General features: G+C 39.1%; 4 protein-coding genes across 6 annotated transcripts in view; 1 reads left to right on the top strand and 3 right to left on the bottom strand.

Annotated features, from left to right (window-relative positions):
* Positions 1 to 2260: 2260 nt before the first annotated feature.
* On the bottom strand, positions 2261 to 5068 carry LOC145459862 (uncharacterized). Of its 2 annotated transcripts, none has more exons than XM_080338383.1 (5): positions 3302 to 5068; positions 2833 to 3240; positions 2607 to 2712; positions 2438 to 2544; positions 2261 to 2373 (listed from the first exon to the last, which is right to left on the bottom strand). In XM_080338383.1, exons 2-5 carry the CDS (start codon positions 2937 to 2939, stop codon positions 2337 to 2339), a joined length of 357 nt encoding a protein of 118 aa, XP_080194509.1. In that variant the 5' UTR covers positions 2940 to 3240; positions 3302 to 5068; the 3' UTR covers positions 2261 to 2336. Both variants share the same exon structure in this region; 1 of them encodes a protein (XP_080194509.1).
* Positions 5069 to 11716: 6648 nt separating this feature from the next.
* On the top strand, positions 11717 to 13958 carry LOC145459869 (uncharacterized). The gene is made up of 2 exons (XM_080338388.1): positions 11717 to 12455; positions 12519 to 13958. The coding sequence occupies exons 1-2, from the start codon at positions 11763 to 11765 to the stop codon at positions 12768 to 12770; spliced, it is 945 nt and encodes a 314-aa protein (XP_080194514.1). The 5' UTR covers positions 11717 to 11762; the 3' UTR covers positions 12771 to 13958.
* A 3215-nt stretch (positions 13959 to 17173) lies between these two features.
* LOC145459840 (serine/threonine/tyrosine-interacting protein A-like) lies at positions 17174 to 18308 on the bottom strand. The gene is made up of 3 exons (XM_080338362.1): positions 18176 to 18308; positions 17576 to 17626; positions 17174 to 17246 (listed from the first exon to the last, which is right to left on the bottom strand). The coding sequence occupies exons 1-3, from the start codon at positions 18295 to 18297 to the stop codon at positions 17216 to 17218; spliced, it is 204 nt and encodes a 67-aa protein (XP_080194488.1). The 5' UTR covers positions 18298 to 18308; the 3' UTR covers positions 17174 to 17215.
* The window catches only part of LOC145459839 (uncharacterized), a 311519-nt gene continuing 307557 nt past the window's right edge, over positions 18176 to 22137 (bottom strand). Inside the window, exons 2-3 of one of the 2 annotated variants that reach the window (XM_080338361.1) lie at positions 19679 to 20398; positions 18176 to 19615 (exon numbers count right to left, since the gene is read on the bottom strand). In XM_080338361.1, the coding sequence (XP_080194487.1) occupies positions 19364 to 19615; positions 19679 to 20371 (945 nt within the window). In that variant the 5' untranslated portion in view covers positions 20372 to 20398 and the 3' untranslated portion in view covers positions 18176 to 19363. Of the gene's footprint in view, positions 20399 to 22137 lie in introns of both variants that reach the window. The other variant, XM_080338360.1, reaches the window with a different exon arrangement.

Here is a 22137-nt window from a genome sequence, read left to right as displayed (position 1 = left end):
TTTAAAATCACTGCTATCATCGTAGCACGATTTTCATATAAACGGAAATAAAAAATGAGTCACCATGAACATGAAAATACAAAATGTGATAAATCTAGAATAGTAGGACTATTATAGGTAGTTTCTCGACTAAGATATAGCTGAATAAACTAGCACTGTCGTTTTAAGTCAACATAAATCACATCCACATCGATAAAAAAAAAGTCATCTATGAATTGCGCTGATGAGTAGCGCGTCTACATATTTTTCCAATTTCAAATATAAAATCATCCAGGATCGTTTTCCAAGGACCACTCAGATTCTAATATACTCATCTAATTATATACTCTAAGATAAAAGTAAATTAGGACATTTTTAGGTCCGACACGATGTCCAACTATCACTTTGAATATGTCCTATTAATACGGGTAAATTGCAATTATCAGCCGCGCCTATGTACCATTTTCAAAGTTCATTTAGCAATACCCCGGACAGTTTCCCGAGGACAACTATGGTTTTAATATACTCCAATGATCATAAACGTTGATATAAAAGTAAATTCAAACAATTCTATGTCCGACACGATGTCCAGCTATCACTTTGAATTAGGCCTCTCAATACGCGTAAATCGCCATTATCAGCCGCGCCTATGTACCATTTTCAAAGTTCATTTAGCAATACCCCGGACAGTTTCCCGAGGACAAATATGGTTTTCATATACTCCAATGATCATAAACGTTGATATAAAAGTAAATTCAAACAATTCTACGTCCGACACGATGTCCAACTATCACTTTGAATTAGGCCTCTCAATACGCGTAAATCGCCATTATCAGCCGCGCCTATGTACCATTTTCAAAGTTCATTTAGCAATACCCCGGACAGTTTCCCGAGGACCAATCTGGTTTTAATATACTCCAATGATCATAAACGTTGATATAAAAGTAAATTCAAACAATTCTAGGTCCGACACGATGTCCAACTATCACTTTGAATATGTCCTATCAATACGCGTAAATTGCGATTATCAGCCGCGCCTATGTACCATTTTCAAAGTTCATTTAGCAATACCCCGGACAGTTTCCCGAGGACCAATCTGGTTTTAATATACTCCAATGATCATAAACGTTGATATAAAAGTAAATTCAAACAATTCTAGATCCGACACGATGTCCAACTATCACTTTGAATATGTATTATCAATACGCGTAAATTGCCATTATCAGCCGCGCCTATGTACCATTTTCAAAGTTCATTTAGCAATACCCCGGACAGTTTCCCGAGGACAAATATGGTTTTAATATACTCCAATGATCATAAACGTTGATATAAAAGTAAATTCAAACAATTCTAGGTCCGACACGATGTCCAACTATCACTTTGAATATGTCCTATCAATACGCGTAAATTGCGATTATCAGCCGCGCCTATGTACCATTTTCAAAGTTCATTTAGCAATACCCCGGACAGTTTTCCGAGGACCATTCTGGTTTTATTATACTCCAATGATCATAAACGTTTATATAAAAGTAAATTCAAACAATTCTAGGTCCGACACGATGTCCAACTATCACTTTGAATATGTCCTATCAATACGCGTAAATTGCGATTATCAGCCGCGCCTATGTACCATTTTCAAAGTTCATTTAGCAATACCCCGGACAGTTTCCCGAGGACCATTCTGGTTTTAATATACTCCAATGATCATAAACGTTGATATAAAAGTAAATTCAAACAATTCTAGGTCCGACACGATGTCCAACTATCACTTTGAATATGTATTATCAATACGCGTAAATTGCCATTATCAGCCGCGCCTATGTACCATTTTCAAAGTTCATTTAGCAATACCCCGGACAGTTTCCCGAGGACAAATATGGTTTTCATATACTCCAATGATCATAAACGTTGATATAAAAGTAAATTCAAACAATTCTACGTCCGACACGATGTCCAACTATCACTTTGAATTAGGCCTCTCAATACGCGTAAATTGCGATTATCAGCCGCGCCTATGTACCATTTTCAAAGTTCATTTAGCAATACCCCGGACAGTTTCCCGAGGGCCAATCTGGTTTTAATATACTCCAATGATCATAAACATTGATATAAAAGTAAAGTCAAACAATTCTAGGTCCGACACGATGTCCAACTATCACTTTGAATATGTCCTATCAATACGCGTAAATTGCGATTACCAGCCGCGCCTATATGTACCATTTTCAAAGTTCATTAAGCAACACCCCGGACAATTCACAATCCTTCGATGATATACAAACAGTAGAATTCAGGCAAAGCTAAACAAAGTGGTTTTAATAAAGAAAACACAAAATTTAAAGAACCGATTCCGACGAAAATCAGTTCTCGGAAGCAGGTGCTTGACATTCCTCGTGCCTAAACGGAATTATATATATGAACCACAGTTTGATTGAATATAATACATGTGACTTCACATTACCTCTCGTAGTTCAGAATTATGTTCCCAAAGTGTTCCCTATATTGGTCGCAACTCTTTTCGTCAAGGGGGAAGTCAATTGGGAGACCTCTCGAAAGACGCTCCGCAAACTGTGTAATATTGAGATAGTGAGGAAATTAATTTCGTTGTACACTTCATATCATTAGATTACTTTTAACACCAACACTCCACAATTGAATCCATCCTGTTGTTGCTCGTGGTGATAAATGTTCTTTTGCAAAGAATGGCGATGTGCAGTGTAGAGGTTGAGAAAGTTCCTGATAAAACGAAAATAGTTTAAATGGTAAATTTATATTGTATAATAAATATACACCAAATGACCATATTTCATGATTATCTTTATTTCATACGTCAATACGTACAATACGTCAACTAACCTGCAGTTTTTCATAATATTTTCTTCATAATTTTCTTCATGGCCCATGGGATCGTAAATTGTTATTTTACCGCAATCAAAATCAATCCCTATTAAATGCAATAACATATTGTTCGATGTAGGCCTGCACTATGCAGGTCACAAGACAAATTCAATGCACAATGCTCATACCAAGAATATCCAATGGTTTCCATGGACATGCAGTGACGTGATCAATGGACGTGTACGTTTCAACATGCGATCGATCTGCATTCTGCAGCATACAGACAGAATCGCATTATGTCATTTACAGCATTTTATACGTGATACTCCAATCACCACATACCAAGGACTTGTGATGACATGCTTGAAATTGGCCTCTGAACCACCATTCAGTTGCATATTGACACGACACAGATTGGTAGCAACCCTGGGGAACAAATGTGCATATGCAGTTTTCAAAATGCTAGTTATAATATAATTGTACTCACATTTGCGAGGGTGGATGTAAAAATCGACATGGTGGAGTCCATGATCTGTGAGAAATGTGCAAATAACATATCAATGAGTATCCGATGACAACACCTACTAATTAGCTTGCTGTCAGCATTTAAAACCTGATCATCCAGCCATCCGTGACTCTTTAGTGTGAGCATGGACTTCGTGTTGATGGTTTGACCATTTACTACCGACTCGGGTCTGCTTTTATGAGTCGAACGCCAGAGCTCATTGATATCTACAATTTGTACAATTAATGCTTAACTCGGTGATGTAAACGTGGTGTATAAACTCTCTTCCTAAAGTAAATATGACTGACCTGTAAATTTGAACGCGCCAGGTAAATCCTTTTCAGAAGAAGTGTGAGCAGAGTCAGGAGTTCCACCCATTTGCTTGCTTTGGCCACGAAATTTGACTTCAGTTTTTGTACTCATTTTTCCGTATATAGATTTTCGGTTTTGGGTTCTCTTTTTGAATTTGCCCTCCAGAAACATATTTTTCGACTTCGAAGCAGCCATGTGGTGCGAATCGTTTTGCTTTCGTTTGCGAGATGGTCGTCCATTGTGATGGATATAGTCCGCAAATATCTCCTCCGAGCGGTGAACCTCTCTTTGATATATTTCAACAAATTTATCCAGCCTTGTACTTTTGCAATTCAAATACGTATTTTTGAGCACTTTGAAATGTTGTTCGATCGCTCCCTGTGTTGTATTGTTTTTGTACATTGTATTGATACCCTCTCGCGACGACAATTTGGTGTAGCGAGCAGTAGCCGCAATGTACGGGTCTGACTTATTTCCCATCTCCTCCCCATGGCGGCCCAAATCACCGATCATCAGATTTGATGTTGCGGCGATTCTGCTGAGTACCGTTTTTACAATCGTCTCACAAAAACTAGGCGATAAGTATGGGTTTTTGCCTGAAGAAGTGAAAGCATTTTGGTCCTGTAACGAGTTTTGGTGTGCGGAATGCTTTTTCATTAGGGTATGATATCTTATGAAAAACGGCGATCTGCTTTCTTGCCTGTAATCAATGGTTTTCAGACCGAGTTGAAATATTGTGTCATCTACATCCGATGCGCATTCTGCCTCATTAGGTGGACCTACTTGCAAGCACGAGCTGGAGCAGATAGCTCCATGGTGTTTGTGCAGGATGTTAAAATGATTTTGAACAGAATCCTCCAAATATGGGCAGAGCAACACCTCAAAAATGCTATGAACCATGTTATCCAACTCGCTGAGTGTCTTGCAGACAAAGAGACTATGAATCCAGCACATCGCCTAGAAGCACAGTTTTGCGTCATAATGCTTACGACAGAGGATTTTTGCTGCATTCATGGAATGACTAAAGCAGTTGTGTACAATTGTCTTCCTGAAATCCTCTGCCGATGCAACTCCGGTAACGATGCGGAAACACCGTTCGTAATATTGCCATCTTGTTTCGGAGCAGAACTGAGATAATGCAGCATTCCACAATACCTTACTCCTGTCAATTATCAACATGGCCGGAAAGACTGGTAATGAATTTTTACACGAATATTGAATAAATCGATTGAGAAATCGACTAATTGTCCCTGTATCATGCAAGGGAGTTATGTGCGATACGATCGGCATCGTTGGCCCTCCTGGATAGGGATTCCTTACCAGCATGGTATAAATCTGGAATTTACCCTCATCGTCTTCCTTATTTTGAGTAATGCCGCCGGTTGCATCAAGATATAATGAATCGTAAGGTGCAATGTCTTGGTATATTTTTATTTGATTTTCACTAAGGAGTGTCGCTTTCCGGACCAAAATCGAATGAAATGAGATCCTTCGTGGCGGTAACGAATTTGTAAAAGGTCCATGTTCACCATCCAGTTTTTGCAGAAAGTCTCAGTTAAATTTAATTTGTATTTCATATTGCGCAACACTCCTTGCGTTGGGACAAAAGAATGAGATCCATGAATCCTCTCAGTGTCACTCAAAGATCCGTAGAGATTCCTAAAAACCTTCGATGCCGAATTTGATGCCAAGTCATAAGCCAATTTTTCGCCGAGTCGTTTGCCGACTCGTCGACTCCGAACGCACGATTTATCATGATTCCTATTACCACTCATGATTAGCCGACAATCTACGTCATTCAATGACGAATAAATTAGTATCTCCCCGACAACTTCACAGCCACAGCAGGTTTTGTGAGCGCAGTATATAGCTACATGTCCTTCATAGTAACTAGCAGACCAATTATTTAATTCCATAACATCTTCCGGTCGCCGAAGATAGTTTTTTCGGATGCACGGAACGCAACAATCGTAAATTTCGGTAACTCTTTGAGAGAAATAAGTTACATATCCAGATTCCTTGGATGAAAAATAAAGACTCTCTCTCTCTCTCCTTGGCGAATTGATGATCATGCCTGTTCTTGATAAGCATTTGCCAATCTCCGACAGGGATGTGAAACCTCTCCTGGAGTTCTACTGAACTCGATCGCTGTGGTGTAATTTCGGTTTTGAAATGGCCTGCTGCCTGGAGAGTGCTGGTACGAATCCACGGAACTTCCTGGCATGGTGAGCCAGGGTCCTTCCTTTCATTGTCTTCGGTTGGTGGCGAAAATCGCACATCCGAATGTGTTGACTGTTGGCTATTGGGTGGTACTTCGGCGGTGTTGAGCGTGTTGATCCTTCGCGACGGCGTGTCCGTTTTTTGTTCAGGTTTATTGGTGATTTGGTAGCTACAATCGTACGTGCTACTGTTTTCGGTTGTGTTGCGAGTCCACGGAACTGTCGGATTTAGTGAGGCAGGGCCCTTTTCCGCGACGCTATCAGTAACATCATTGGCTGGTTTCGAAAATTGTACTTCGAAATTCGTGGTTGAATTGTTTGAATTTACGTTTATGATCATTGGAGTATATGAAAACCATATTTGTCCTCGGGAAACTGTCCGGGGTATTGCTAAATGAACTTTGAAAATGGTACATAGGCGCGGCTGATAATGGCAATTTACGCGTATTGATAATACGTATTCAAAGTGATAGTTGGACATCGTGTCGGACGTAGAATTGTTTGAATTTACTTTTATATCAACGTTTATGATCATTGGAGTATATTAAAACCAGATTGGTCCTCGGGAAACTGTCCGGGGTATTGCTAAATGAACTTTGAAAATGGTACATAGGCGCGGCTGATAATGGCAATTTACGCGTATTGAGAGGCCTAATTCAAAGTGATAGTTGGACATCGTGTCGGACCTAGAATTGTTTGAATTTACTTTTATATCAACGTTTATGATCATTGGAGTATATTAAAACCAGATTGGTCCTCGGGAAACTGTCCGGGGTATTGCTAAATGAACTTTGAAAATGGTACATAGGCGCGGCTGATAATGGCAATTTACGCGTATTGAGAGGCCTAATTCAAAGTGATAGTTGGACATCGTGTCGGACGTAGAATTGTTTGAATTTACTTTTATATCAACGTTTATGATCATTGGAGTATATGAAAACCATATTTGTCCTCGGGAAACTGTCCGGGGTATTGCTAAATGAACTTTGAAAATGGTACATAGGCGCGGCTGATAATGGCAATTTACGCGTATTGATAATACATATTCAAAGTGATAGTTGGACATCGTGTCGGACCTAGAATTGTTTGAATTTACTTTTATATCAACGTTTATGATCATTGGAGTATATGAAAACCAGAATGGTCCTCGGGAAACTGTCCGGGGTATTGCTAAATGAACTTTGAAAATGGTACATAGGCGCGGCTGATAATCGCAATTTACGCGTATTGATAGGACATATTCAAAGTGATAGTTGGACATCGTGTCGGATCTAGAATTGTTTGAATTTACTTTTATATCAACGTTTATGATCATTGGAGTATATTAAAACCAGATTGGTCCTCGGGAAACTGTCTGGGGTATTGCTAAATGAACTTTGAAAATGGTACATAGGCGCGGCTGATAATGGCAATTTACGCGTATTGAGAGGCCTAATTCAAAGTGATAGTTGGACATCGTGTCGGACGTAGAATTGTTTGAATTTACTTTTATATCAACGTTTATGATCATTGGAGTATATGAAAACCATATTTGTCCTCGGGAAACTGTCCGGGGTATTGCTAAATGAACTTTGAAAATGGTACATAGGCGCGGCTGATAATGGCAATTTACGCGTATTGATAATACATATTCAAAGTGATAGTTGGACATCGTGTCGGACCTAGAATTGTTTGAATTTACTTTTATATCAACGTTTATGATCATTGGAGTATATTAAAACCAGAATGGTCCTCGGGAAACTGTCCGGGGTATTGCTAAATGAACTTTGAAAATGGTACATAGGCGCGGCTGATAATCGCAATTTACGCGTATTGATAGGACATATTCAAAGTGATAGTTGGACATCGTGTCGGACCTAGAATTGTTTGAATTTACTTTTATATAAACGTTTATGATCATTGGAGTATATTAAAACCAGATTGGTCCTCGGGAAACTGTCCGGGGTATTGCTAAATGAACTTTGAAAATGGTACATAGGCGCGGCTGATAATGGCAATTTACGCGTATTGAGAGGCCTAATTCAAAGTGATAGTTGGACATCGTGTCGGACCTAGAATTGTTTGAATTTACTTTTATATCAACGTTTATGATCATTGGAGTATATTAAAACCAGATTGGTCCTCGGGAAACTGTCCGGGGTATTGCTAAATGAACTTTGAAAATGGTACATAGGCGCGGCTGATAATGGCAATTTACGCGTATTGAGAGGCCTAATTCAAAGTGATAGTTGGACATCGTGTCGGACCTAGAATTGTTTGAATTTACTTTTATATCAACGTTTATGATCATTGGAGTATATTAAAACCAGATTGGTCCTCGGGAAACTGTCTGGGGTATTGCTAAATGAACTTTGAAAATGGTACATAGGCGCGGCTGATAATGGCAATTTACGCGTATTGAGAGGCCTAATTCAAAGTGATAGTTGGACATCGTGTCGGACGTAGAATTGTTTGAATTTACTTTTATATCAACGTTTATGATCATTGGAGTATATGAAAACCATATTTGTCCTCGGGAAACTGTCCGGGGTATTGCTAAATGAACTTTGAAAATGGTACATAGGCGCGGCTGATAATGGCAATTTACGCGTATTGATAATACATATTCAAAGTGATGGTTGGACATCGTGTCGGACCTAGAATTGTTTGAATTTACTTTTATATCAACGTTTATGATCATTGGAGTATATGAAAACCAGAATGGTCCTCGGGAAACTGTCCGGGGTATTGCTAAATGAACTTTGAAAATGGTACATAGGCGCGGCTGATAATCGCAATTTACGCGTATTGATAGGACATATTCAAAGTGATAGTTGGACATCGTGTCGGATCTAGAATTGTTTGAATTTACTTTTATATCAACGTTTATGATCATTGGAGTATATGAAAACCATATTTGTCCTCGGGAAACTGTCCGGGGTATTGCTAAATGAACTTTGAAAATGGTACATAGGCGCGGCTGATAATGGCAATTTACGCGTATTGATAATACATATTCAAAGTGATAGTTGGACATCGTGTCGGACCTAGAATTGTTTGAATTTACTTTTATATCAACGTTTATGATCATTGGAGTATATTAAAACCAGAATGGTCCTCGGGAAACTGTCCGGGGTATTGCTAAATGAACTTTGAAAATGGTACATAGGCGCGGCTGATAATCGCAATTTACGCGTATTGATAGGACATATTCAAAGTGATAGTTGGACATCGTGTCGGACCTAGAATTGTTTGAATTTACTTTTATATCAACGTTTATGATCATTGGAGTATATTAAAACCATATTTGTCCTCGGGAAACTGTCCGGGGTATTGCTAAATGAACTTTGAAAATGGTACATAGGCGCGGCTGATAATGGCAATTTACGCGTATTGATAATACATATTCAAAGTGATAGTTGGACATCGTGTCGGATCTAGAATTGTTTGAATTTACTTTTATATCAACGTTTATGATCATTGGAGTATATTAAAACCAGATTGGTCCTCGGGAAACTGTCCGCGGGGTATTGCTAAATGAACTTTGAAAATGGTACATAGGCGCGGCTGATAATCGCAATTTACGCGTATTGATAGGACATATTCAAAGTGATAGTTGGACATCGTGTCGGACCTAGAATTGTTTGAATTTACTTTTATATCAACGTTTATGATCATTGGAGTATATTAAAACCAGATTGGTCCTCGGGAAACTGTCCGGGGTATTGCTAAATGAACTTTGAAAATGGTACATAGGCGCGGCTGATAATGGCGATTTACGCGTATTGAGAGGCCTAATTCAAAGTGATAGTTGGACATCGTGTCGGACGTAGAATTGTTTGAATTTACTTTTATATCAACGTTTATGATCATTGGAGTATATGAAAACCAATGTGATTTATGTTGACTTAAAACGACAGTGCTAGTTTATTCAGCTATATCTTAGTCGAGAAACTACCTATAATAGTCCTACTATTCTAGATTTATCACATTTTGTATTTTCATGTTCATGGTGACTCATTTTTTATTTCCGTTTATATGAAAATCGTGCTACGATGATAGCAGTGATTTTAAACTAGTAGCTGCTCACGCCACCCAACACTTTTTAACGACTAAATAATCAATGTCGGGAGTTAGCTAGACATAGACTTTGCTGGAAAATATTTTCTCGTAAAACTTGATCTTGTGGGGAAGCTCATATTAGACTAAATAGAACGAGACGCTGGTAGTCTAATACCAGGGATATCTACCAGGGATATCTAGTTTCTAGATATCCCTGTCTAATACTAATTTAATTTTTGGTTTTACTGAAAATTTCACAGAACAGTATAGTGCGAAACGAGAGAAGGTTGCCGTGCGAGCATTTCATATTCTCAGACTAATAATAGTGAACTATGATTTGATATTAACAAAAGCTGGCGGCGGTGTTGTGATTTCTGGTCGTCGTCGGGGGCGGGTCGCGGACACTGACGCCCGATTCTGAGAGTGTGGAAGGGTGAACATTTTGTGAAGATGGTAATATTGTGTAATCATTTGACTGGTCGGGCCAGTGAGTGATCTAAATGTCCGAGTCTGGCCCGCGACGTCGATTGGATTTGGCGACCCTAAGCTACATGCTACAAATTTTATTAGAATCAGCTAAAATAGGGGGTCGAATACGAAGCTTCCTAAAGTTGAAGAGATTGGTGTCATACAGTCCACTGCCTATCTGCGCATCCGTGGGAATATAGCGCATAAACTATATTCGGTGAAATTTAAATCCTATGGCTGTAAAAAGTGAACGCCGGCTCCAGCTCCGGTGAAAATGCACGGCTCCGGGGCTCCGGCTCCAAAGCCCTGCTTCAAATATGGTCAACCTAATATATCTATGTAATAAATTGCTAAACTAACTGATCCTAGTCCAAATGTGGACTTTCAGTTTTGAATCTGGACCATATCTGTTTCATCAGATCAATACATCCCAAGATTGAGTTAGGATGGAAAAATAGGAAGGTGTCGAAACGACTACGATATGTCTACAATGTTTTTTAACAAAACCGAAACCCTTTTCGTTGAACCTAAAACAATTTGCAGTGTTCTTCTTTTGTTTAACCGCTTTACAAACATAAACTTTACTAAGATTAGGTTTTGCATATCTGTATGACTGTGAGAATCTTCACTGCTGCCACATAGACTCGCTGTCCCCTCTTAACCAGAATTTAGATAGCAAGCAGGAAATAGAAATAGACAAGTCTTCTGCTGGTAGTGACTAATAGAACAATAAATATGTTCCCTTATTGAATTTGCTAATAACACTTTACCTTGTTTATATGTATACACTTATTCCAGGATTGTAATGACTCGTTGACTCTCGAGAGGCAATTTGTGCGCTGAGTCGACACATTTTTATGACTTGCTTCAAGTCTCATATGTCAAGTCGGTAATTGAGAAATGTACCAAGGAACTGTCTTTTATTTGTTTGATTAGGCTAAACATGTTCAGAGTGTGCGAAATTCGTTTATTATGAATCCAAGGCCTTCGATATCACCCACGAGTTTCACAATTAAGTGAGATAAACTTGACTTGAATGCGGTACTGAACAGTAAACACTATGACTAAGACTCGGACTTGGACCCGTTCCTCCCTGACTTGAACTTGACTTGTTGGTGAATTGAAAATGACTCTAGTCAAAACTTTAATAGTCCAATTGACTTGTGACTCAAAACCTTGCGACTTCATTGCAACCTCCGAGTTGTACTGTATTACATTTGTATGTATGACTGTGAATCATTCCATGAGAGTCATAACGGACCTGACCCAATTTCAAGCTTTTAAAACTGGACCCTTGCTAAAATTAGTATCCCCGTCCTAGATGCTTTTACATACTCCCACTTATTAACTTGGGTTCTCCGTTCCCGTTTTGGCAGACATTGCGTAGTTACGTTAAGTTTGAAATGACTGCTATTCCCGTGCCTTTGGTATCAAGAATCGATGCCGAGGAGGCGCGTGACGTAAAAAGAATCGAAGACACGAAACGTGGTACCAAGTGTAAGACTGAGATTACGGACGACGATTTTTTCGCAAAAGTCAAATCGTCTCGAATGACAACGGATTGGGTTAAAACGCCTCCCGCCGAAGGCAACGAAGTCACGGTGCTTGAAAATGATGACGAGGAATCCGAATATGATTCCGAATATGATTCCGAATCGGATGCGGAGGATGAAGATATCGAGTGCGACATTGGGTATTGGAAGCTTGAACGTCAAAAACACTTGAACGTTATCGAATATTTGAAATCCGAGTACAAAAAGCTATATGACGCGAAGATTACTGAACAGAAAAAAGCAGAAGCAAAGATCGAAGCAATAGAGATTGACAATAATAGAAGATGGGATGAAATACAAGAGAAGGCCCACCGTTTCCAACGGAAAATAATGCATGAAATGAAGGAGGAACGTGACGAACTTGTGGAAGGCGCAATCGCTAGAATGACCGATGAACAAAATTCAAAGCAAGAACTAATGGAAATGATGTCTGGAAACAACCTACGTGAACTTAAGCAACGGAATGAAGACAGGCTGGCGACTTTGAAGGTCGAACATGAGAAAGAACTTGAAAATCTGCGAGCGGAATTTCATGGCTCTGCGGTAAGTGCGCAGACAAAGCTTCAGTTGGAGATTACTAATTTAAAACTGGTCAATAAACGGCAGGAAAAGGAAATTGAAGGTTTGAAACGACGCAGCCGTAGGTCGAGTGTATGTAAAGATTACGATACGCAACAGCTTTTACTTCAAATTGAAGATGGGAAAGATTTAATCAAATCTTTGATGGAAGAAAGTGATGAGTGTCGTCAACAATTGGAAGACGAAAATAACAGTCTCAAACATCAGCTTGCACAATTTCAGGATGACGCAAACACACGTCAGATTAAAATGGAGGAGAAAGAATTGGAGATTGTATGATCGCCACTGGCCTTCCACGCCTCCATTAAAGCTAGTCAGCAGATTCTGGATTAAGAACCCCTGCATTTTCATTACTGTTTTTCACCTTGCTTTGGCGGTGGGATCGGCTGCTTTTTTACTTCTGGTTTGACAATGTATTTAGTTTGTGTTGACTGTCGCAGGAATTAAAATTAGTTAAGAGTCGATGTTGTCGCACCTGACTTCTGTGCAAAGGCGGCAACTTGCCTGTTCAAATTCCCAGTCAACGCACACAAAAATAGGTCTGTGTTTGCAGTGGATAGAACATTAACAGAAATTTTCAGGGCGTTTATATTTCAGTTTCCTTATGTATTGAAGAATCTATTCCCGTGATTCAGAAATTTGTGTCCAGCCTGGTCGATATTGAATTTTTGAGAAGATACTGTAAACACTGATAACCAGCACCTTTACAGATAACTCCGATATATTCATACGATATTCAAAAGATATGGCAACTAGCTTGAGGCGCATTTCCGGAACTTGTGAGCATTCGTGTAAGGTTACCATATCTTGAATGAGAAAACGGGGAATTTGAAAATAATTCTTTCATATCAACTCGGGGATGACCCGCTCCCACGTCGGTTTTTCTTCCCCTTCAAAATTCAGTTTTCGCGCCATTTACGGCGTTTTTAGTTGTGCCTGCGCAATTGCCTAGCTGTCAAAGCTATAAAGGAGGACATCTGGGTCACTGGGTGTCCTCGGAGGACCTTTTCGATTTCTTGAAAATGGTTGACAAAACCTAAAAGAAGGACGTATTTGGTTGGATATGAAATAAGCTATATAAAGACTGCGTAAGTGTGGATGGACACCTGTAACTTCTGAAAGCTATTAAAAATTCATCAATTACTTCAATATAACACTATTGTATTTTAACAGTCGGATATTATACTACTCCATTAAGATCTTTTTACCTCCGACTTCCAATACCGATTTTACTTTCAAAGTATGATATTGAATGGTTATTATCAGCAAGAGATGGCCGGTCTGCCTTTAATCATGATACCAGAATAGATCAAGCACTGAATCATTTAGATATAAGGTTATCGAGATGCGCGACCATCCAACCGAGAGCATCATCAACAAATTTCCAGAAGCGAGAGACTTCATCAAGTTATCATTGGAGTCGGGTAGAAAAATACTGATCCACGGCCTCACTGGAATGTCAAGAAGGTTTTGAAATGTGTCTACACTTTCATTTTGGTTTCAATCTACTTCCTGCTTCCTGTAAATGTGGTGTAGAACTAGGGATACTTTCTTTCAGGTCACATCAGAGCCACAAATTTGTACTTTCCCTATCTTGACTCAAGACATTATAATTGTATGGTATATTCATATTGAAATGAACCCAAATGTTCCCGGCACTCGTCAGGGGTAATCGTCAGCAACTAATAGAGAATTGGAAAGAACATTGTATATCAACAATCGTACCACAAAATATGACGGCACTTGGATGAAATTGGGGCGAAATGGGGGCTTCAGCTGCTAACCCCTGACGAGTGTCAGCCGAAAATATCCAGGCTCATTTCAATATGAATATACTAGTCAATTGCATATTGAGGTTCTGTACCTTCAAGAAGTTCGACAATGTAATTATTGATGCTTGAATACCATGAAATGAAATCACATAGGCGATCGATTTTTTCATTATTCTTGTACGATCGGCATTTACAGGTGCTGCCTACTTCACTCCGTTAGTGTGATGCGCTGTTCTTCTTATAGTGCTGCGCTGGTGATCGCGTATATCATGGAATCTCACGGGCTGACTTTTGAGTGAGTGGGTGTCTACCAGAGGTGGTCAAAGTAGTCATCGTCGCTACTCAAGTAGAAGTAGAAGTATCGCTGAAATTTCTACTCAAGTATAAGTAGTAGTGGTGGTTCACAAGTAAGTAAGTAATCTACACCTATTTTTGCCTACGAAACTAAAAACTGCCAAGTAGAAGTAGAAGTAGTCTGAAATCATAACTACTTAGAAAGTAGTGTGAGTAGACAAAATCTACTTCAAGTACTTCAAAAAGTAGAAGTACTTCGTTAATGATCAGCTTGCCTGATACATTTTAAATACGGAAGAGTATTAACAGTGCCCAAAACGGCTTTATAGCAGTCACTAATACAAAAAGTTACCATATGTCCTTTAGGAGGATTTGTCCTCCTTTTTTCAGGTTTTTGAAAATGTTCTCCACCTGACGAAGTGAAAGAAAATACTGTAATTTGGGCGTAAAGTTGGGTAAATTTGACTTTTTTTCTTTCTTCTGGTCAACCAACCACAAAGTGGGAAAAATTTACCGGTTTGAAAAAGTGTCCTTTCCCAACTCCAAAATATGGCTAATCTACTACTACATAATAATCTCAAAAGAGCGTATTTTTCTGTGCCCCACAATCACAAAATTTTCGATCTTTTTGCTGTTTATTTTATGATAAATAGAAACTTTCTTCTGTAGCAATGCGGCTACTGGTTGGAATTGAACCAAATTTGGTGTGTAAGCTTAACTTATGTAACCTAACAATTTTATCAAGTAGCCAGTGCGATTCGGGAAAAAAAGTCAATTTTGAAGACCCCTATTGCATATTGAAAACTTAGCTTCAATCCAAACACAATTCACTAAATAACTATACAGGACATAAATCACAGTGACGGTTTTTGAACAGACAACGCTAATGTTTGGTGGAATGGAAATATTCTGATTCGTCATCATCGGAAGCCCGTTGTTTTGAAGAGGATTCATCCACGTCCGTCCAACTTTAACTTGCATGACGAGCGCGGTTGCAGGGTTCCTATTTTTGGGTAAAAAAATATGTTGCCGTACAACCGTTTGAATTTGTGGCAATTCTCAATTCACAAATTCCAACTATTGTCAGTGCAGGGTTGTAACCAAGTCACAAGTCATTCTCACTTTTATGGTTTTGACTCGAGTCAAGTCGAGTCAATTTTCCATTTACCCCCGAGTCAAGTCATAGAGCATCGAGGTTCTAGTCCAAGTCATAGTATTATGACTCGAGTCCAAATCCAAGTCATCGTGTTGACTACTCAGATTCCAGTTAAAGTCTTGTTAAGCCACTCTTATAACTCTGTTTGGTGATATCAAATGGTTCGCATTTATAATATTCTAATTTTCCTCATCTTTTAACGGTTTCTGGTCGCATTTCCAAGTACCTGTACCTATAGACGTAATCCCAATATGGTGGTTACTTTAGTGTTGTTCGAAATTACATTGCAATGTCGGTCTTGGACGTCCGAGTCTCGAGTCACATGACTTGGTTCGAGTCTTGCGCAATGACTCGAGTCCAAGTCGAGTCATTTCCGTATTTTGAGAAAATGACTTGAGTCATCAAAAACCATGACTCGAGTCATTACAACTCTGTGTTAGTGAAGAAGCACTAATGCGACTAGCACTGCTCAGACTTGGGACAATTAGGAAATGTTTAGCTTTACCAAATCAGATCAGAATTAGAATTATAGCTACAAATTATTTTTCAATCTAGAGTTGAATTCGGATTATAGCTACACAGTATTTCCGAATTGGATAAGAATTAGAATTACAGCTATTAAGTTTTTTTTTCAAAACAGAGTAGAATGTAGGACTATACCTTCACAGTTATTTCCAAATAAGATTAAAATCAGAGTTAAAGCTACAGTTTTTTGCCGAAATTAGACTAGAATTACAGCCATAAATTTTTTTTTTTTAAATTAGATCAGAACTAAAATTAGTGAATTTGCGAAAACTTGGACATTGATCCAGCTTTTGTTAATATCAAATCATAGTTCACTATTATGAGTATGAGAATATGAAATGCTCGCACGGCAACCTTCTCTTGTTTCGCACTATACTGTTCTGTGGAATTTTCAGTAAAACCAAAAAATAAATTAGTATTAGACTACCAGCGTCTCGTTCTATTTAGTCTAATATGAGCTTCCCCACAAGATCAAGTTTTACGAGAAAATATTTTCCAGCAAAGTCTATGTCTAGCTAACTCCCGACATCGATTATTTAGTCGTTAAAAAGTGTTGGGTGGGTTGGCATGAGCAGCTACTAGTTTAAAATAGAGTGCAACGATGATGATATTTTTCGGAGTATTTGTATTTCCTTCATAAAATCGTTTTCCTTTTAGTGTAACTATGAATGTTGCCCATGTTGAGAGTTTTAGTGACGTGCTTGTTATAGGCCTACTCCGCCTACTGCTCAGTCTATTATGTCTAGATATTGTATTCATGCGGCCCACATGAAATGTGTCTAGCGATCTGATTTGAGTTCGCAACCCCTGCCCAGGCTCAGACAGCCGTCTAATTTTCTAGACTGCTCCTTGTCGTTTCGACACATATTACTATCTTTTTACTGTAAGCAGTCTTGTGGTGTTTTGAAATGATGAAAATATTATCAAATTGATACCTTCAATTGATGAATGAAGCTGACGTTGATCATTAGGCAATTTCATCTTTCCTTCAAAACTTTGTTCGCCTGTCTGATACTCGAAAATTAACGATACAACGTTTGCACATACAACTATCAGTAGACACCAGAGGTGGTCATTAACGAAGTACTTCTACTTTTTGAAGTACTTGAAGTAGATTTTGTCTACTCACACTACTTTCTAAGTAGTTATGATTTCAGACTACTTCTACTTCTACTTGGCAGTTTTTAGTTTCGTAGGCAAAAATAGGTGTAGATTACTTACTTACTTGTGAACCACCACTACTACTTATACTTGAGTAGAAATTTCAGCGATACTTCTACTTCTACTTGAGTAGCGACGATGACTACTTTGACCACCTCTGGTAGACACCCACTCACTCAAAAGTCAGCCCGTGAGATTCCATGATATACGCGATCACCAGCGCAGCACTATAAGAAGAACAGCGCATCACACTAACGGAGTGAAGTAGGCAGCACCTGTAAATGCCGATCGTACAAGAATAATGAAAAAATCGATCGCCTATGTGATTTCATTTCATGGTATTCAAGCATCAATAATTACATTGTCGAACTTCTTGAAGGTACAGAACCTCAATATGCAATTGACTAGTATATTCATATTGAAATGAGCCTGGATATTTTCGGCTGACACTCGTCAGGGGTTAGCAGCTGAAGCCCCCATTTCGCCCCAATTTCATCCAAGTGCCGTCATATTTTGTGGTACGATTGTTGATATACAATGTTCTTTCCAATTCTCTATTAGTTGCTGACGATTACCCCTGACGAGTGCCGGGAACATTTGGGTTCATTTCAATATGAATATACCATACAATTATAATGTCTTGAGTCAAGATAGGGAAAGTACAAATTTGTGGCTCTGATGTGACCTGAAAGAAAGTATCCCTAGTTCTACACCACATTTACAGGAAGCAGGAAGTAGATTGAAACCAAAATGAAAGTGTAGACACATTTCAAAACCTTCTTGACATTCCAGTGAGGCCGTGGATCAGTATTTTTCTACCCGACTCCAATGATAACTTGATGAAGTCTCTCGCTTCTGGAAATTTGTTGATGATGCTCTCGGTTGGATGGTCGCGCATCTCGATAACCTTATATCTAAATGATTCAGTGCTTGATCTATTCTGGTATCATGATTAAAGGCAGACCGGCCATCTCTTGCTGATAATAACCATTCAATATCATACTTTGAAAGTAAAATCGGTATTGGAAGTCGGAGGTAAAAAGATCTTAATGGAGTAGTATAATATCCGACTGTTAAAATACAATAGTGTTATATTGAAGTAATTGATGAATTTTTAATAGCTTTCAGAAGTTACAGGTGTCCATCCACACTTACGCAGTCTTTATATAGCTTATTTCATATCCAACCAAATACGTCCTTCTTTTAGGTTTTGTCAACCATTTTCAAGAAATCGAAAAGGTCCTCCGAGGACACCCAGTGACCCAGATGTCCTCCTTTATAGCTTTGACAGCTAGGCAATTGCGCAGGCACAACTAAAAACGCCGTAAATGGCGCGAAAACTGAATTTTGAAGGGGAAGAAAAACCGACGTGGGAGCGGGTCATCCCCGAGTTGATATGAAAGAATTATTTTCAAATTCCCCGTTTTCTCATTCAAGATATGGTAACCTTACACGAATGCTCACAAGTTCCGGAAATGCGCCTCAAGCTAGTTGCCATATCTTTTGAATATCGTATGAATATATCGGAGTTATCTGTAAAGGTGCTGGTTATCAGTGTTTACAGTATCTTCTCAAAAATTCAATATCGACCAGGCTGGACACAAATTTCTGAATCACGGGAATAGATTCTTCAATACATAAGGAAACTGAAATATAAACGCCCTGAAAATTTCTGTTAATGTTCTATCCACTGCAAACACAGACCTATTTTTGTGTGCGTTGACTGGGAATTTGAACAGGCAAGTTGCCGCCTTTGCACAGAAGTCAGGTGCGACAACATCGACTCTTAACTAATTTTAATTCCTGCGACAGTCAACACAAACTAAATACATTGTCAAACCAGAAGTAAAAAAGCAGCCGATCCCACCGCCAAAGCAAGGTGAAAAACAGTAATGAAAATGCAGGGGTTCTTAATCCAGAATCTGCTGACTAGCTTTAATGGAGGCGTGGAAGGCCAGTGGCGATCATACAATCTCCAATTCTTTCTCCTCCATTTTAATCTGACGTGTGTTTGCGTCATCCTGAAATTGTGCAAGCTGATGTTTGAGACTGTTATTTTCGTCTTCCAATTGTTGACGACACTCATCACTTTCTTCCATCAAAGATTTGATTAAATCTTTCCCATCTTCAATTTGAAGTAAAAGCTGTTGCGTATCGTAATCTTTACATACACTCGACCTACGGCTGCGTCGTTTCAAACCTTCAATTTCCTTTTCCTGCCGTTTATTGACCAGTTTTAAATTAGTAATCTCCAACTGAAGCTTTGTCTGCGCACTTACCGCAGAGCCATGAAATTCCGCTCGCAGATTTTCAAGTTCTTTCTCATGTTCGACCTTCAAAGTCGCCAGCCTGTCTTCATTCCGTTGCTTAAGTTCACGTAGGTTGTTTCCAGACATCATTTCCATTAGTTCTTGCTTTGAATTTTGTTCATCGGTCATTCTAGCGATTGCGCCTTCCACAAGTTCGTCACGTTCCTCCTTCATTTCATGCATTATTTTCCGTTGGAAACGGTGGGCCTTCTCTTGTATTTCATCCCATCTTCTATTATTGTCAATCTCTATTGCTTCGATCTTTGCTTCTGCTTTTTTCTGTTCAGTAATCTTCGCGTCATATAGCTTTTTGTACTCGGATTTCAAATATTCGATAACGTTCAAGTGTTTTTGACGTTCAAGCTTCCAATACCCAATGTCGCACTCGATATCTTCATCCTCCGCATCCGATTCGGAATCATATTCGGAATCATATTCGGATTCCTCGTCATCATTTTCAAGCACCGTGACTTCGTTGCCTTCGGCGGGAGGCGTTTTAACCCAATCCGTTGTCATTCGAGACGATTTGACTTTTGCGAAAAAATCGTCGTCCGTAATCTCAGTCTTACACTTGGTACCACGTTTCGTGTCTTCGATTCTTTTTACGTCACGCGCCTCCTCGGCATCGATTCTTGATACCAAAGGCACGGGAATAGCAGTCATTTCAAACTTAACGTAACTACGCAATGTCTGCCAAAACGGGAACGGAGAACCCAAGTTAATAAGTGGGAGTATGTAAAAGCATCTAGGACGGGGATACTAATTTTAGCAAGGGTCCAGTTTTAAAAGCTTGAAATTGGGTCAGGTCCGTTATGACTCTCATGGAATGATTCACAGTCATACATACAAATGTAATACAGTACAACTCGGAGGTTGCAATGAAGTCGCAAGGTTTTGAGTCACAAGTCAATTGGACTATTAAAGTTTTGACTAGAGTCATTTTCAATTCACCAACAAGTCAAGTTCAAGTCAGGGAGGAACGGGTCCAAGTCCGAGTCTTAGTCATAGTGTTTACTGTTCAGTACCGCATTCAAGTCAAGTTTATCTCACTTAATTGTGAAACTCGTGGGTGATATCGAAGGCCTTGGATTCATAATAAACGAATTTCGCACACTCTGAACATGTTTAGCCTAATCAAACAAATAAAAGACAGTTCCTTGGTACATTTCTCAATTACCGACTTGACATATGAGACTTGAAGCAAGTCATAAAAATGTGTCGACTCAGCGCACAAATTGCCTCTCGAGAGTCAACGAGTCATTACAATCCTGGAATAAGTGTATACATATAAACAAGGTAAAGTGTTATTAGCAAATTCAATAAGGGAACATATTTATTGTTCTATTAGTCACTACCAGCAGAAGACTTGTCTATTTCTATTTCCTGCTTGCTATCTAAATTCTGGTTAAGAGGGGACAGCGAGTCTATGTGGCAGCAGTGAAGATTCTCACAGTCATACAGATATGCAAAACCTAATCTTAGTAAAGTTTATGTTTGTAAAGCGGTTAAACAAAAGAAGAACACTGCAAATTGTTTTAGGTTCAACGAAAAGGGTTTCGGTTTTGTTAAAAAACATTGTAGACATATCGTAGTCGTTTCGACACCTTCCTATTTTTCCATCCTAACTCAATCTTGGGATGTATTGATCTGATGAAACAGATATGGTCCAGATTCAAAACTGAAAGTCCACATTTGGACTAGGATCAGTTAGTTTAGCAATTTATTACATAGATATATTAGGTTGACCATATTTGAAGCAGGGCTTTGGAGCCGGAGCCCCGGAGCCGTGCATTTTCACCGGAGCTGGAGCCGGCGTTCACTTTTTACAGCCATAGGATTTAAATTTCACCGAATATAGTTTATGCGCTATATTCCCACGGATGCGCAGATAGGCAGTGGACTGTATGACACCAATCTCTTCAACTTTAGGAAGCTTCGTATTCGACCCCCTATTTTAGCTGATTCTAATAAAATTTGTAGCATGTAGCTTAGGGTCGCCAAATCCAATCGACGTCGCGGGCCAGACTCGGACATTTAGATCACTCACTGGCCCGACCAGTCAAATGATTACACAATATTACCATCTTCACAAAATGTTCACCCTTCCACACTCTCAGAATCGGGCGTCAGTGTCCGCGACCCGCCCCCGACGACGACCAGAAATCACAACACCGCCGCCAGCTTTTGTTAATATCAAATCATAGTTCACTATTATTAGTCTGAGAATATGAAATGCTCGCACGGCAACCTTCTCTCGTTTCGCACTATACTGTTCTGTGAAATTTTCAGTAAAACCAAAAATTAAATTAGTATTAGACAGGGATATCTAGAAACTAGATATCCCTGGTAGATATCCCTGGTATTAGACTACCAGCGTCTCGTTCTATTTAGTCTAATATGAGCTTCCCCACAAGATCAAGTTTTACGAG

Source organism: Botryllus schlosseri, unplaced genomic scaffold (genome assembly GCF_051294905.1).
Source record: "Botryllus schlosseri isolate E-star unplaced genomic scaffold, Bs_hap1 Bs18a, whole genome shotgun sequence".
Taxonomy (NCBI): Eukaryota; Metazoa; Chordata; class Ascidiacea; order Stolidobranchia; family Styelidae; genus Botryllus; species Botryllus schlosseri.
This window is presented reverse-complemented; position numbering and strand designations above follow the sequence as displayed.